Genomic DNA, 18,547 nt, shown 5'->3' with positions numbered 1-18,547 from the left:
TAATGTGTGAATTCGTGGTTCAGCGCGCACACACACACACACACACACACACACACACACATTTTTTACATTTACATAATAGGGCTCGGGCACACGCCTTGCATTCTAGGAATATCGCCGCCATTTGGTAGCGCACTGAACGTAATATCCATTCATTCAGATGCACAAGACAAGACGCAGAAATATAGTAGCGATTTATTCTTTTCCTCTTGCGATCGTGGGTTGCACTGTTACACCCCACTACACAGCAACATAGCCTACTACCAAGAAGGCAAAAACTAAGTAACAGGAACACACTAAAAGGCGGGAGTAAATCCATAGTAATCCATAGTAAACTAAGGAGTGAAGCTGCCAATGAGGCTGTGCCCGCGAAGTTTTGATGTCTTGATCCCGAGCCCTAGTGTCAGGAAGTGTCTGTCGAGAGAGAGGGGGAAGGGAGGCAATCGTCCTCAATGCCGCATATAGGTAGGCTATAATGTCTAGTGAACTGGTTAGACAAGTGTGGGGGAGGGAAAATGATCGCACAAGACAATTGCTCTTCATGAAATGGGTAGTCTCACAGACGTTTGTCGATGTTTAAACGTAGCCTACTACATCACTTGCGAAATCGTGAAAAGACGTGGCACATAGAATTATTAGGCTACTGGATTTAATATAGCAAGTCCATAGACTTTGTTCATCCTATATTAGCCTATATTAAAATGTAATGTGCTGCGGGGAAGCATTGGGGAAGTCAGTTTAAGTTGTCCTGTAACAATTTGCCTCTTAATATAATCAAGAGTATGCAGCCACTACGCACATAATAGCCTAGGTTATTACCCCATGCAAAAGAAGGCCTTAAGTTAACGGACTGAAGGCCTGTTTACATGTCAAACATGCATTAAATCTAAGAAACGAAAAACACAAATATCATGTATTGTGTCGTAAACAGTTAATGACTTCGTGGCTGGCCACTATGCGCAACTGCATCGCGCAGTGAGCTGAAGGATAGGAGGACCGACACTTATTAACACAAAGCTTTGTAAAGCACTAACAACCACCCCTCAAAGTTCATTGTCCATAAGTCCAAACAATAAGTATAAAAATCCGACAATCCAAAACGATAACGAGATCTCCCAGAAACGAAAAACAAGTTTGTTGAGTAGCCTAGTCCTTCCAACAATCTCAGCTTTTGCGTTTGTTAGATAAAAGGCATTCTGTCCTGCTGTATTCCAATGAGAAAAAATCATCCACAAGGTAGGCTAAGGATCACGGTAATGCAGCATGCAGGAATCTACGCACAAAACGAATGAATGGGTTATATCGGCCAAAACGAATGAATGGGTTGGGAGAGTCGTCTGGCTGTGTCAGCAGACTGCAGTCGGTCTCGAGGGGTTAAATAGCGCACGTACTTGAATTTTAATCTGAAGAAGACCACACGGTCGAAACGTCATTCCTTTGTGATAAAGAAAATAAAATCAAATCAAAAAAGAAGGATTTCAAGTGTGCGAACCTTTTTCCATTTTTTATGATTTAGCCTACTCTTGTTCTGCACCTTGACCGGGGATGTGCACAAACTTTTTTACTACACTTGAATTTTAAACCAACTCTTCTCTAGCCTATATCCTATAGCCATACTTTAATAATCAGATGTTATGCTCATTTTTGTAGGCTACACCTCACCGGCAAGCACGCACGCAAATGCTGCTTTTGCACATCTACAATATTGGCCAGGCTATATAGAATAGGCTTTTAGGACTGTATTTTGCCTTCGTGCAACTTTAGTTGTGCTCAATCTAAATTGTCCAATCCAAATATTGTCAGTAAGGATAGGTCATATCCCAAATGGCGAACCTCGAAAATTATTTAGGATATAGAGCCGTGTCCATTACGCATGCAGTTATTTGTTAGGCTATTGTTTTATTTGAGTGTTTTTGTCTACTATGGCAAACATAGTTGAAACGTTCGCTCTAAACTTATGTATTTCCAATCGGCTTTCACAATCAGCTACAGCTGCGCGGCGCGACGCAGATGATCGCCATGAAAACTTGCAATGTCTTTACAGAACTGCTTTCACTTCCCCGAGTCGCGAACGCAACATGCACAACAACCGATATTTAGCAAACACATGTATTTCCAGCTCTCAAAACCGATGAGGTCCAGATCTCAGTGTCCTCATAGCTGCCTACAGCCATGCATAGTAAGCCTAATGATAGCCTAATAGTTATGACATTAATAGCCTATTAATGACCTCATGTCGGAATGGCACGTTGTTTGAAAAAAAAAAAAAAGTTAAATAGGCCTAGGCCTACCGCCGAGTGGGGATATGTCGGAATGAACAGCGGATACCAGCTGGGTTGTAAAACATTACTGTAGGCTATTCGTTGATCTTATCGATGCAGTCCTTGCGGCCACTTCTCCCCATCGTAGGAAACTTTCTGCTTAGTGTTGACAACACAAAGGCCTTCACGTTGTGTGGCAGTGCTTGCTTGCCCTTCGATCCATCCCAGTTGGTGGTTTTGCACCTGTCCCTGAGTTATAGTATAGTCTATATGAGTAAGCGCTTATGCTCTAACCGCATAATAAAAGAAGCACCTGCAGCAGTGCTTATGGCAAGGCTATTAACACCTGTCACTGAGCTATGGACAACCAGTTATGCTCGAAAATTATCATAATAACAGACACACCTAATTGTATGGCTCTACGTTTAAACACATCAAATTAGCAAGCATTTCCGCAGCAACGTTTGCTTTCTTTTTCTGTCGGTCCGCGGTTGCTTGGTCAATTGCACAGCAAATTGACCATTACATTACTTATATTTCTTATAACGAAACGCGAAGAAAAAATACGAGGACTGACCATCTCGTTTCTCCGCGTTTCCCCCAATACCATGGCGACAAAGAGAAATAAATATGATTTGACATTTAAGCTGATTGCTGACAAATTTGCCACACAATTCGGGAGAAGCAGCGGACAGGAGCGCCACCACAAGCAAGCACTTCTAGCCCAAATTAACATGGCAACGTTGCCTATGACTAAAGTGTCTAAGTAGGCTAGTCCTACTAATATTACATTTGATTGGTAGCATGTTTGTAGCGCGCCAGTTTACCCATCCCCTACATCAAAACAGCTTAGAATCAATCAAAGAATCAGCTGTGTCGGCGTTAGGCTGTAGGCGATTTTCTATAACCATTTTCATTCATTTCAACAATGGTTCATTGAAACGTCGTTTGAATAATTTCGCCAGTCATCACCTTCATTGTAATGATTAAATGAGATTAAGGAGTCGACTATTGACGGATATGCGGTCTTCATCATTTTGAAATGCGGGATGAAACTTTCTGCCACCTGGTGGTTGTTTGGGTACATTGCCTTAGCCTCGAAAAAAATCGGCTTGACGGCCTGCGGGATCTCTTCGGGAGTCCCGCGGGAGAAGGTGCATTCTCAACCCGTACCCACTGTAGGCTACCTATTAAATGAATAGAAGTGAATTTGGGGAGTGAATTAGAACTAGCCACCCATTCACTTTTAGAGCATTTTAAGCCTACCTTACATTGCCAGACTTTGCAAAGATTTGGAAAAGATTTTTGAAAAACTACAGTCTCAGACCCTCTCACATCTAGAGACAATTCATTGAGTTTTTAGTCACAGGCCAGTCTCAGATTAGGATTTTGCAAAGACTGTGGGTCACTATTTACAAGACTGCTGCTAGATTCCTTCAAATTATTTCCATCGTGCAATAGGCTACACGTCATCATTCACAGGAAATCACATGATAGCCTACTCATATCAAAGTAATTTTTTCGCGTTTCTGCAGCATTGTTTGATATGTGACATCACTAACAGATATAGAGTTGTTCTGTCACGTAGAACAGCCGACTAATAAATTATAAGAAATGAAATAACAAATAATCATAAAGGCTACAGCTGTCGCCTATTTTGCCCCTTCCTGTTTCATGTTCGCGCAAGGTTACTATTGGGTTTTAATGTTCACGTCACTATTTGCATGAGCCACGACTGAAAAGACTTCCGATAATATCAAACATGTTTGATATTGTCGTAACGGCAAAACTAGAAAAAGACTGACTCCGACGGACTTAAAACAGCTAAGATTGGCACCTTACACTAAACGATTTAGATGACGGGAGCGCGCTGCGATTTCAGTACAACTCCCAAGATTTCCGCCCGATTGTGGAAATTTAGTCGCCGACTGTTAAAACAGACCAAAATCGTGCAATGTAAGCCAGCCTTTAGTTGAAAGTCAAGTTTGCTTAAGGTTTGTTCAAGAACTCTTCCAAAGTTTTTACCACAAACAACACAAATCAACACAAATACATGAACAGATAACTCAAACGTGTTGTATGTCATAATGAAACAAACAACCACAGACTATCAACAACACGGTCTGACACGAATGACACATGGCTTAGTGCAAACTGAATTTATGACCAAACGATTTGATTCGTGCACGAAGCGCCATCTAGCGATCATTATGTGTAAGTAACAGCCTCCCAGTCTAAGGACTCAGCGGTCTTTTGACCGCCTCGCCGCGCTTTAAGTAGTTCACAACAGCACCGTGCTTCTAGTAGGTCGTCAAAGCGGTCAAATGACCGGGGCGCGGCGCTTCTAGGTATAAGTGGGTCAGAACGGCACGGCGCTTCTAGTGTTAAGTCAGAATATTTCTGTGCGCATGCACTTTCTGAGTTTTGTGTGCACGCCATCTTCTGGTGTACATCCTGCGCAAAGTTTTATAAATGAGGCCCTTGCTCTGTCTGTTCCTCTAACTAGGCTATATATTTAAGATCACAACGATCAGGATGCAGCTCATAGATAATGTTATGCACTCCGATAAAATGTCCATGAAAGCCTGCTTTACCTCTTCATAGTACTTTAGTTTGGCTTCTGCATGGATGGCCTTTAACTAATATGTTGCCAACAGCATGGCGCAATCACTGAGTCACGAGAAAAACAACTTTGTGATTTTTGGTTGGCCGCTTGTGATTTTTGACACTGACGACATCACCAACCGGAACTAAGAAACGACACAAGTGTGACTGCCCAGCAGTGTTGCCATCCCCCTAAAGACCCTCCTGGCACGGCGCACATTATGTAGCCTATGTCAATTAGACGACAATTGTTTTTGAATCAGTAGATGCTCCTCTCTACAGCAACAGTAAAATTATCTATCTGCATGTGAGATAATGCCTCTTAAAAATGACCGAAATTTAAAGGGATGAAAATTCTGCTTTCAGTGGTTCAGATAACTCCCTAGTGCATCTTTTGGTCTGTAAAACCATGCTACCTAGGCTCTATGGAAATATAAAGCTTATGTTCATATCTTTATCAGGATAATCAGGGTAGCCATTGCAATTTCAGTCATTTTCGGCCATGAATTATTGGGTTTTTGAGGGTTTCTGAGGGGGGTCACAGAGCTCCATAACAAAAGAAAGCTGGAGGGTTTTAATTATATGGCTGTTCCACATACTTATCACACATACAAAGTATGAACCGATTTGGCCGACCCCCGTCTTCCGACCTCTGCCTGGTTTTCTCATGCAATGACTCTTAAAATGTTTCTGGGTTATGACGCTGTCAAAAGTGTTACAATATTGTGTTATCTTTGCAGATATTAAGTTTTACAAAGACTTAATGGAACAGGACCACAAAAAGAAATATCATAAACCTACATTCAGAGAAAGATATGTGCTAAATATCTTCTCCAACTTTTGGATGCGTTTGCTGAAATTTCATAACTCAACTGTGGACCCAGCGAACCCTGTCCGTGTTATCTATCAGTACACATCTTGTATGCTCCTTGTCATTCTTTTTTGGTCAGTAACATATATGGTAGGTGTGAGAAAAGTGCTAGTCACCTCTTAAACTCTTTGTTTTATTCTGCAGTTCTACTTTTAGCATTGCTATCACAAGCATGAAATAGTTTTAGAGAATCTCATATTCTGAATTTCTCAACTGGTCCCATAATTGGGTCATGTATCATTATGGTACCATTTCCCATATGTGACCCTGCAAAGCAAAACCAGTCGCTTTGGTAAAATGTACAAAATTAAGTTGTTGTGCTCACATGAACGGCCATAAACTAAGCTTTCCAATGAGATGTATATCGAGGGTATTACAAAAACTATCGCTAAGATAACCGCATCCAAAGTTGACACGGTTCTCCTGAGAAATCAGCTTTTTAAGCGGTGTGGACAAGGGCAATGACTGCTAATGTGTTGAATCTTCACCGGGTTTAAGAGTCAAAACCTATGTTTCTCCATGAAATGAGTTCACAATATGAAACTGTAGACTGTCGAATTATGCGAAAATGTGAAATTCAACATTTTAACCCGGAAGTTTGTTTATTGTGGATTTTCTCAAAATAGCATTGTGCAGAAAGCGACTGATTTAGCTTTGCAGGGTCCCATGTGTACATTCACAACTGTTGATTTTTATTATTGGTATTTTAAGACCAATAGGAAAGGAAAAGTAAATGATGCATGGGATAATAATGTAGGTTATGATAGAATGAAGTGAGAAGAAGATCCAGATTGTTAATTTAAAATTCAGGTTATTCATTTAAAATGGGTATTTAATTAGCTAATCTGTATTATTTTGTCATTGTTATTTCTCTCTTAGCCCATCACATATAACTTTGATCAAAAAACCTATGTGATGGTCATGGTGATTCAATACCTTCAACTTTTTGAGGTAAGACATGTTAATACCTGTGCTTTCTGTGCCCATGGGTTTACAAAAAGTATTAAAATGTAGTGAATCAATTTAGCACAAATTAAGGCCATTAAAATGTATTAAAATGCAGTAACCGTGGCTTTACAAGATAGTAAATAATAGAAACGTTTCTAATGGTGTCACTTGTATGGTTCTAGTACAAAAACTCGCAGAGTAGGATGATCTCTAGATATCAGTCTCTCAAGTCTGTTCAAGATTCAAGATTGTTGAATTAATTCAACTCAATTCAATTCAGTGATAGGAAGAAACCTTGGTTAGTGATAGGAAGAAACCTTGTGCAGTTCAACAACTCAAGGGGAAAGGAGAGGAGAGGAGAGGAAAGGAGAGGAGGCCTATTAGAACAGCAGACAGAGCACAGAACAGCAGAGGGAGAGAGAGGAAGAGATACGGAGAAAGGGAGAGGGAGAGTGAGGGGAAGAGAGAGATGGAGAGAGGGCCACAACTCAAGGGGCTGACCCAACTCCCTGGGGCCATGCAGTAAATCAGTAGCTAGAGTAGGCTACAGGATGTCCATAGATTTTGCAGAGGCAATATCCAATATGATATACAACATGATGTAAAAAGATCCTTTTTTCTTGAGTTTACATGTTTTTTCTTTTCCTGTTGGATTATATTTAACAATCAATTTAACATTTTCAAAAATGTAATATTTTGAATATGGATGATGGTTCCAAATCCCTGAGTAATCACGTTTAATAATCGTGATGTCAATATTGAACAAAATAATCGTGATAATGATTGTTACCATAATCGAGCAACTCTAGTCCAGAGTTAGTGTTGAATCAAGGGGTGGGGTAGGTCGATCCTGCCATGGGCATCTGAGAGGGTCTTTGGGAGGGAGATGGTCCTGCCATGGGGGTCTCGGTATGGTTGCCATCTGCATTACATCTCATTATACTACTATTAGAGAGTAAAAATGATTGCGTGTTGGCAGCCTGACTCTCTAAACTACAAAATGTCGAGGTCTTGAAGAAAAAATGATAAGTTTGGAAAAAGGTTGGAAAAAGTCTGGAATTTTTAGTTGACAAAAGAGCAAGCACCCTGATAAACGCGGTTATACTGAGGATATTGATAGCAGCACTGTAATTGTCTCTTCCCGACTGTCATCCCGTTCATTTTCTGATCATACTAAGGGGAGCTAAATTAGTTAGTAAAACAGGCAGTGCCAACAACTAGTGGAATTTAACCGGTGGAAGTAGTAGGCTACGATGCATCCTTAAAAACACTTGACTGGGAAAGTTCTGTTTGCTAAAACTATTAAGCTGCTGTTGACTAGTTCACAAAGATCGCTCAGACTGTCCATGGTGGTCCTGTCAGTGCTGTCAGTGAGTGTAAACTGTTACATTAAAGGGATATTCCGCCATTTTTGGAAATACGCTCATTTTCCACCTCCCCTCGAGCAAAACAATCGATATTTACCTTGTTCCCGTTCATCCAGCCATTCTGTGAGTCTGGTGATACAACTTTTAGCTTCAGCCTAGCATAGATCATTGAATCGGATTAGACCATTAGCTTCTCGCCTGCTAGCTTCATGTTTAAAAGTTACTAAGATTTCTGGGAATTTTCCCATTTAAAACGTGTCTCCTCTCAAGTTAGAAAGTGCAATAAGACCAACTGAAAATGAAACCTGGCGTTTTTCTAGGCTGATTTGACATGGAACTACACTCTCATCTGGCGTAATAATCAAGGCAACTTGCAAACGTACATAGGCGCAGTGATATCGTACGCAGCATCTGAAAATAGTCCCCATAGACAACAAACAGTAGTAGTGCCAGTAGTTTGCAAGTTGCCTTGATTATTACGCCAGATGAGAGTGTAGTTCCATGTCAAATCAGCCTTTGTTCTAGTATTTTTTTTGCATTTCAACGAAGGTGTTTACATCAAGCGTGGTTTTCAAAGGTTAAGTTAAAAATAATATTTTGTGCAGTGGTGGTTATCAAAGGTGAAAAGACCACACTACTTATTTCATTTTTAAAAAATACTGTATAAGAATGTTTTATTAGGAAACCAGATGGTTAGGCCTATTTAAACAGATAACGCCCCACCTTGATCAACATTTTATAGGAGAAAGTTTTTAAATTGTTTTGGTTATAAATGATTATCGGCCGATATATCGGTTATCAGCTATTGAAGGGCTCAAATATTGATATCGGTATCGGCCTTCAAAATCCCATATCGGTCGGGCTCTAATTATTATAACATTTACTAGCTGACTAGCAAAGGGAGCTTGTCACTAACTTTCATTGACATAAAGCTGTACAATTAAGCTCAAATTTGTAATCTTTACCCATGCCATGTGACAGCTTTGTCCAGGAGGAACATATATGATAACACAGATTCTTATTCATCTCATTTCATTACTGTGACATCATACATTATTTTCAACAGAGCTTGTATGATGACTTTTTTTTTGCCAAATATTAATTAAGAACTGCTTTCATCTGTTCGCAGATCATCCTCAAGTTCCATGTTGCTTATTATGATAAACAAGGAAGATACGTCACTGACTATAGAGCTGTATCTAGGAGCTATTTGTTTGGCAAATTGGGTTACTTATTTGATGTGTTGGCCTCTTTCCCATATGGAATGCTAGGGTTACATTTAATAGATAAAACAAGTACAGCACAATTTTTGGGGGTTATTATAAAGCTTCGCCTCGGATATGTGCCAAGAATTCTTTCTACGCTGATTTTCTTGAGAGTGGAAGAGAAATCCATTGGTACCAAGTATGTATCATGTACTTTATATTTGAATCACTATTACTAATCACTATTATTTTAAAAGAAATGTTTTATGTATGTATGGTGTCCTTGAATGCCAAGAAAGGCACTTTTTGAATGAAATGTATTATTATTATTATTATTATTATTGTTGTTGTTGTTGTTGTTGTTATTGTTATAACAGATTACTTTGTTGCTATATAATAAAATTATTTTTGGTTAATTTTTGTGAAATTAGATATTGAGATTGAGCACTTTACATTATGATATCTGTAAATGTTGTCCATTTACTTGTGCTGACACAATGATTTTCTTTCACAGTTTGCTTATAACAAGAATCGCCAAGTATTTGGTCCAAGGAGCTATCTTTGTGCATATTGCTAGTGTTCTAGTTGTATTGTTGACATCACATGCAGGAATGGAGAAATCATTCTTTGGTGATTTAGGTAAGGTGCTATCACTTGCATTAATAAATGTGGTTCCCTTCAAGGTTTGATTTGTATTTATTGTTTTCATTGTAAGACCTAGAGAAATTGGTTAAAGGTTATTTGTATAGCCCCATTTCCACAACTTGATTAAAGATGGCAATGAATACAGTAGGGATGCACCGATCCAACTTTTTCAGTCCCGATACCGATACCGATGCCTGGGCTCTGCGTATCGGTCGATATCCGATACCGATCCGATACCATTGTTAATTAATAAACTGTATACCTCACCATGTGGAAAAGACTAAAGGCATCAGGCTTGACTTCATTCTTCATTCTTTCCCTAACTAAACATTACTTTCCTAAAAAAATCTAACAAATTAATACTTAGATATAAAGGTAATGTATTATTATTATTAATATTATCATCATTATTGATTATATTACTAGTATTAAAAAAACTGTTGTACACCAGCAGCAACTTGGAACAGCATTCACATTCAAGTTCATAGTTATTACTAGATAATAAATCTAATAAAAAACAATTTTGCAGGTAAAAATCCCATATTAGTGACATACATTGAAACACCCCTGCCAAAATGGTGTCACCCGTGAAACCCCTCTATTTACTCATAGTGGTACGGTCCCGCAGTTTCCCCACGATAAACTAATTGGTTCACACGGAGTTTGAATGGTGGTAAACGGTAGAAGTCGTTCGTTTTATCTAATAAATGATACGTTTTTAACAGCCAGTTTGAACATTTGCATGTCTTTATATCAAAAACAGTTTATACAGATGAGATAAAAATGACGATGTGTTTAGTTTGAGTAGCCTATTTTGTTGAGTGTTACACATTAAACGTGTTGCCTAAATGCAACAAAACGCATGAAGATCATAATTAATCTATGACAAATGGTGGTTAGTATAGATATTCTTGTGATCCTATGACATAAATTTGGTATCTGTATTTATCCCATCCATGAATTTAGACACTCAGAGCACACAGTGAGGTGAGGCACACTCTAACCCGCAGTAGTGAGCTGCTGCTACAGCGGCACTAGGCTAAATGGCTGGTTGCGCGTCATGGCTCAGCCTGTTTTTGAGACCATATTAAATTCGGATCGGCCCATGGATCGGCTCATTTTATCCGATCCCCGATCCAGCTATTTTGTTCATATCGGGGCCGATATCCGATCCAAATATCGGATCGGTGCATCCCTAGAATACAGAGGGTGTTATTTTATTGTTGTATTTTGTTGTGAGATATATTGCTGTTTCTGTTTCCAAGGCTATTGTTGGTAACTGCTGCTATTGTATCTTCTCCTTTCCAGGCATATTTCACTTTTACATGAGGTATATCTATGGAGCATACTGGACACTGGCAACATACACAACAACTGGTTATGGAGATATTCATCCTAGAAGATTCGGCGAAATGTTATTCACCATTTTAATTATGTTTGCGGCGAAGTTGCATGTAATTTACAACATGGGGGTCCTTTCCTCCTCTCAAACAAATAAGCAGTCACTCCAGGTTACCTTTGAGGAGAAGCTTCAGGTACAGTAGGCCTTACTTGAGAATGGCCATTTCCCTCACGTGTTGCATGATTCATGCTCTGCGTGAAATGTATTACAGCTGTATTACAACTTACCGCCACAAGGTGGCAGTACAGTCCGCTGTAGCGTTGTTGCGGTATGATTGATACTGTAGCCCAGTTCTACTCATTCAATAGGCGGACAGGAAGCAACCTGTAAGTGGCCCAGCCCATATAGTAGGCTATATTTCGGAGCTTTCGGAAATGCCAACAGAAATCCCTAGTAGCCTAGTCACCTACAGACTGCAACACTACAACTATTTTATTGTTTTGTTTTTTCGGGTGTTTGTAAATTCAGTCTGGCACTCTGAAAATGTTCGCAAGACTCTGCACTTCGAAAAAGACGAGCATGAACTAACAAACTATTTGTCATAGTTCAAAATTGCCATTAACACAAGCAGCAGATTGAAATAACACTTAATGTTTCATTCGAGAGTTTGACAACGGATGATTAGCACTATGCAAACAAGTTTTATTGAGTTAGACTGCGTCTCCTATAATAGTTCCGTAATCTGACCAGTGTTGCCACAGTTACTTTGAACAAGTAATCCAATTACTGACTACTGACGACTCCTTTTAAAAGTAACTTAGTTACTTTACTGATTACTAGGGGTGTAAAAATTAACCGATACGTATCGGTATCATTCGGAACGTTAACAACGCGAGTGCATCGGTAGGCAAACCCCTGGATCGGTTTAAATGTACTATGAATCGATAGATAAATCGATTTTAAAATGACGAATCGGAAAACTAACATTCATTACAAGTTATGATACTTTCAAAATAATAAGACCGACCGTGATTTGCTAACACACCAGAGCGTCTAGCTTCTCCAACGAGGGTAGGTACTGTAAGTAGCGTCATTACTAGACAGTGGCAGCAACAAACTAGTTGTCAAGTTAAGTTTAATGCAGATAACGCTGACGTTAACGTGTGTTGCAGTATCCTGAACGAAGACATACAGTATATTCAGTCGTAAGCACAAGCCTAAAAAACTAGCTTCATAGGTTACAACAAACACCCTTTGTCATCCTCCTGCATTCCCCTTTCCCCGTGTCTCCCCAAATGCTTCGGTGCCTTACTGTATGTTCGGTGCACGTCTGAAAGTTGACTGAGGAGGAGGGAGGGTAGTGCCTACCTGTCATGTGTTGAACGCGGTTTTCACAACGTGCGTTAGTAGCCTCCTTATTTATGAAAGGTAATCCAGACAGACACTCTTTCCCAAGAGCTACAGCTACATCACATCGTTTTTAACTATTGTGATTGGTTCAGCAGCTAAGTATAGGGTGATATGAATGTATCTCTATTAATTGGCCGAGTGATTTCGTTTAGAGGCATTTGGCCACGTTCTTATTATCAAAATGTTTGTTCAGTCTTTCAATCCAGTCAATCAAGTCTTTTGGAAAAAATTTAATTAATGACATGCAATTGTAACTTTTCTCATGCCATTTAAAGTAGCAGAAAAAAAAAAAAATCTGCAGTATGGAAAATAAAATGAGATTAAGAACTATATTTCATTTTGGGGCCTATTACTGCATCGTATCGAATCGTTTCGCATCGTATCGAATCGCACTGAATCGTTCTGTTTTAAACCGCATCGGCTGTGAATCGTATCGTAGCTTTATGAATCGATACGAATCAAATCGTCTTAAAAGGGAGAGATTCACACCCCTACTGATTACTTGATTTTAAAAGTAACTAAGTTAGATTACTTAGTTACTTTTTAAACTAAGCCCCCCAGCCGCCTCAACACAAAAATGGCAACCGGTTTTGCCAATACTCACTTTATTGGAAGTGCATTTTAACATCAACAATATAGACATCACAACCTGCAAAAAGCAATTTCAAGGAGGTATCTAAAAATACTTTCACCTACTGAGATACTGAAATAGCCTACAGATGAATGTTTGTTCAATAATGTCTAGTCATTATACAGTACTAAATAGGGAAGGCCTATAGATAGAAACTGTGGTAATAAAATACGAAGATTTTGGTAGTTTGGGCTTTTCGTGTATCTACTGTAGCCATTTAGAATATGCCAATGAAATTACACTTGTTAAACTCACCTTGACAAGTCGTTTGCACCATGGGCGATGAATCACTGTTACTAACAGTGCAGTGTGCAAGACTATCATTATTTCCTGAGACAGATAGGCTACACTTTCGTGTAAGCTAGTCTGGTGTTAGATGCGGTCTTAAATGTTACTTTTTTGGGGGCACTGACTGACGCTACTGTATCATATTGAACTGATTAATTTAGTTCGGGAGAAAAGAGATAAAAGCCCGCCTACATTGAAAACGGTTGATACAGCGAAACAGCCCAGTCAGGGTGCTCTGTTTTGGATGCGTGTCGGGCACACACTGCACCCTCTCTCTCTCTCTCCCTCTCCGGTGCGTGCGTCAGGGAGCCGCTATCCGAACTCGGGATGTTTAGCTAGATAGGCCTAGCACTTTGTCACCAACACAGAGTGTACAACGTAGCCTACCTTAATGTTGTCGTGTAGATGACTCAAACTCAAAATGTGCCTACTGACTGTATTTTCATCTTGGAAACGTGCCTCTCTCCTCCCTGCATTGTTGTTACGTTTGTGTCGCTGCGTGGAGCCTACAGCCTACACATGAGTTGTCCTCATGCTGAAAACGTGAGCATAGCCTACACGACAAGAAGAAAGCAAAATGAAAATGCCAAAAAATAGTAACGCACGGAGACTTGGACGAGTAACTTTAATCCGACCACTGGTTTGGAAATAGTAGCGCGTTAGATTACTCGTTACCGAATAAAGTGGTCAAAATACAGTAACGCGTTACTGGCATCACTGAATCTGACGTATTTCCTCATGAATGTAGGCCTAATTCTGTAATTTCTCTTGGGATATCTATCTATCTATCTAGCTAACGTTCGGTTTCACTTGCGCAGACGCGCACACATTCAATCAGCGCTCACATTACTAAATTAATCCAATTGCAGGCCTCTTTATTTGACCACACACAATTAAGATATTATTTCCTAATTTGGAAAACGTTTAGTTTCCTTTCCTTTCAGCTAGTTCGAGTCAACCATTCACTCGTGCCGCAATTGAGGAGCTCTAGCCTATGACGCGCGAGAGTTCGGATGTGAAGCGGATCAACACAGTGTGTAAGCTAGTGCCATATAGGATAAGCGTAACGTTATAAGCAAATAATGAATAGTCGTGACGCCAATTAATGTAAAAGGAAATCATGAAGGCAACAAAGATCGAGTAGCCTGCATACAGTTTGCGAGGTTATCCTGTTCCCACTGTCAACTCAAATTGGTGAGGGTTCTGTTACATCTGCAATCAAGTGATTTGAAACATAGAGAATATTATTATAACGATTAGTCTAGTCTAGTCTTTGACTTTTGAGTCGTTTTGAGGCATTCCATGGGTACCACAAAGCGATGTGATGCGCGGGTACATGTCTGAACGGCCCGCCCCGCCGTTTACAACTAACCCGACCGCAACTCCGACCGCAAAAAATATTTATTGAAATACTGTACCCGACCCGCTTATTGTAAAAATTAGTCTAACTAGTCGTAGCATCATTGAGCTACGGAAAACTGGTATCTCACATGCATGTAAAACAATATAGGCCTAATTAGGCTAGATATAGCCCAGTGATTGCTCAGAATTTGGGAAACCTGCATTTAGTCTACCTTTTTTGTTCCGTGTCAGCATTCATCCAAAAATTAGGCTATTTGATTCAACATTGAACATAATTAGCCTAAGGATTTTCCTATACAAATTCTGATTCAGCCGTTCCTCACATGAATGCGTTGAGGCTCCCAAGCATGAAATGCAGGCATAGAATATTACAGTATTACTAAGAAACTCTTTATTAACGCCTTCATCAATTAACCAAAACAAAAATCAAAACCAAAACCCACAGAGCCCGATTGAGTGCGTCATTGCTCCGCGATTATAAATTGCAGCGAGATGAGACCTTTATTGCACGAAAGAGCAGACGTGGGGCTTTCCAATGAGCCACTTTATAAGTTGCGCAAGGACGCACATTGCATGCTCATACCAATTGTAGGCTATATGCCTTGATGACATTCAATTAAGAAGTATTTCCTGATTGGGGAAACTTTTAGTTTATTTTTCTTTCAGTCCATGGTGCCACCATTCGATCTTGCTACAAATTATCAGACTTGAGAAGCACGCATCGCATCGGCAACTTCGCTGCTCAGTAGCTGAATTTTCTGTCGAGGAGGCCAGCAGTTTGAGAAAAAAGTTGCAGATCATAGACAAAGAAAGCATATGCTCTGAGAACAGAACACTGCATGTCAAGTGTAGCCGAGGGTCTGTCTACGCAGAAACAACAAGTGCATTTCTACATGTTCGTGACAAAATGTGGGGAATAGAATCGCGTTTCAGTGGGAATGATGCAAATTATGTTTTTCTCTTCTAATTATTTACGATATAAATGACAAACCGGGGCAAACATGTGTTTCTTAGCGTCTTGAAACTTTCTTCTGTGAACTGAAAGTCCGATCAAACTTAATTTCAAGGCAGTTCATAATTCAAATGAAATAGTTTTCTAACGAAAAAGTCCTAACTTTTATAATAGGCCCGAATAATAGAATATTTAAATAGACAAGATGTGTGTGGTGCGTCGAAAAATGGGACATTTTATTTGTAATTGTTTCCCGCCTGATCAAAACCGTTCAGGAATTATTTATGCAAAAGTGAAACGTTCGTAATTCATTCTCCCTCCTTCGCTTTCGGTTCGGAATGAAAAAGCATAAGAGAGCATAAACCATATAGTTTCTCCTGTAGGCCTATTTTATTTGACAAATTTGACAACAGCCAGCTTACATTTCAAATAATCATATAGCCTAATGTATGTAGGCAAGAGGTTTGTGGTGTGTCAGAAAATGGGACATTTTATTTTTAATTGTTTCCCGCATTTAGAATCAAGAATAACATTTGTGAACCATTTTGTTTTGTTGCCAGCATAAAAACAAGCGTACCATCGGCCTATCCGCACATTTGAAATAAAATGTATGAATTGACCCAAAAACGTTGCGCTTCGGACATAGGCTTATGCTTTTAGTGGAAACTGGCCCTGTGACCTCATGAAACCATTAGTGACAGCAAAACAAACCTAAACGAAACAGCCAGATGCCTCTTCATACAATAGGCTAACAGAAGACACCTTCATAAACAATAGCAAGTTTTATCGTGAGACTAGGCTGTTAAAAGCAGAAAAGATGTTAAGCTTGCTTCGGGATTTAATTCACTTTTGGATTGTTTGGCTAGTGGTAAATGCCGACATTCCTAACCCTGCTCACAAGCGGCCAATGTCAACCAACGCCCACTGTACTAATTGTCCAGTGTAAAAAATGCAAATTATTCACATACATCATACTGTCATGATTACTAGTTAAATTTGTTTCTTTTCAATTTTACACCAATGAAAGAAGTTTTAGTCAGCTTAAAGAGACGAATCAGAGCTCAGTTTCCCGATAGCGATCAGTCTTTGCAGTTACAGGTGTTGTAGGGAGTGATCTAACAAGTGTTTGTTAAAATCTTCCATGTGTTTCATCCATGTGTGGCATGAATACATGTGCAATGCTCTAAAGTAGTACTTAACGGGTGCTGTCCAAGTAAACAGCGCTGAAATATCCCATCATTTGGTGACATCAAGGACATTTTTGAACTTCATCGGACAGTCGTCCCCAGATCTGGCCTGGGGGCGGCAATGCTTTGGCCCGCCATGTGACATCTGAACAAACTGGTAAACAGACATGCGCTATCTATGGCCATGCATGATTAGCGATCTCTCCACTTCAGTGGGTTACAAACATCTCTGATAGGCATTCACAGTGAGTGAAATTTAATCTATAACAGTCTCATAACACATCATGACAAGTACAAAAAGACATAAAGTTGATAGCGAAAATCGCTACATGATTATACACTTTTTATAATTGTTAGTTTGGACCTAACCCGACTTTCGCCAGATCCTGTAGTTCGCTGTCTGCTTCACACAAGGATCTGGGACTTCTCGATAGGGTATGTATTTCTGAAGGCGGGTCCTTGTAAAACATCCTCGCATGTGATTTGATAAACCACTTGCCTGTTATCTTGAATGACGTGCTCGGCTTCTTCAAGCTCTTGCCAAACCCGGTCGGAAGAAGAGTAAAAACATCCTTGCCACCAATAAACGTCTTCAAAACTATTCTCTGTTAATCTTTTAAAGAATGAATACTCGATAGATCCGACAAAACGGTTGAAATAGCAGAATCAATGTCAGCACAAGACTCCTCGCTGCGTGCCGCCATTGTTATTTGAATCAAACACTCGCTTCGGCGCTCCTGATTGGTTGCTCATTTTTTGAGCAACCGCCAGGGGTTTGGATTGCCCTCGCGTCCAGACCCTTGTGTGGAGCTCAGCGAAACGCCTCTGGTGGAGCATGGCGGAACTACAATGGTCTGGCGAGAGTCAGGCTAGTTTGGACCCACCCACATACACACATTGTTGCCATGCAAAATATCAGTGCTGTTTTAAAACTGTTTGTAAGCCAATAGACCTATCTCTGATGTCCATGTCAAATTCATTCCACTTGATTACAAATGCTACAATGAAACTCCATCTCATTCTGAGGTTTTCGTTGCTACTTGCTCCTCACAACACGCATACACGCACACACAGACAAAGAAGAGGTCAAATTCTAGCGGTTGTAGCTGCTGGAAGAGGCTACACATAGGCCTAGCTGAAAACATTCACAAAATCCTTCCTTCTAAATCCTTCTTGATTACGTGAAATCCGTGTCTATAAACCACTGCTAATATTTGTGAAACTGAAGGGGCTGCGACCGCACGGCTGAAGTGCCACGACGGAACAGCAAATAAGCTTCAGAAACCATCTTTAAGCTCACGTCATTCAGACCAGTCCAGAATGTTAACGGAATCCTCCTGAAGCTCCCAATCAGCCACTCATCTTTTTTTGCCCTCAGCCTCACTAGCTGTACATAATTTGGTCCTTGGGGAAAAATAGTTGGGGACCACTGTCATAGGACCTGCATGTTAATTACAGTGCATGCAAATGCACT

The 18,547-nt window shown here is 40.0% G+C and overlaps 1 protein-coding gene across 2 annotated transcripts in view; it reads left to right on the top strand.

Moving 5' to 3' along the window:
* The window catches only part of LOC134080352 (uncharacterized), a 257,953-nt gene that overhangs the window by 206,846 nt on the left and 32,560 nt on the right, over positions 1-18,547 (top strand). For both annotated transcript variants that reach the window (XM_062536752.1, XM_062536751.1), the window contains exons 36-40: positions 5,606-5,826; positions 6,616-6,687; positions 9,181-9,455; positions 9,771-9,895; positions 11,210-11,436. In XM_062536752.1, the coding sequence (XP_062392736.1) occupies positions 5,606-5,826; positions 6,616-6,687; positions 9,181-9,455; positions 9,771-9,895; positions 11,210-11,436 (920 nt within the window). The remainder of the gene's footprint in view (positions 1-5,605; positions 5,827-6,615; positions 6,688-9,180; positions 9,456-9,770; positions 9,896-11,209; positions 11,437-18,547) is intronic.

This window comes from Sardina pilchardus, chromosome 5 (genome assembly GCF_963854185.1).
Source record: "Sardina pilchardus chromosome 5, fSarPil1.1, whole genome shotgun sequence".
Taxonomy (NCBI): domain Eukaryota; kingdom Metazoa; phylum Chordata; class Actinopteri; order Clupeiformes; family Clupeidae; genus Sardina; species Sardina pilchardus.
The sequence above is the reverse complement of the archived record's forward strand: the minus strand, read 5'-3'. Positions and strand labels throughout refer to the sequence as shown.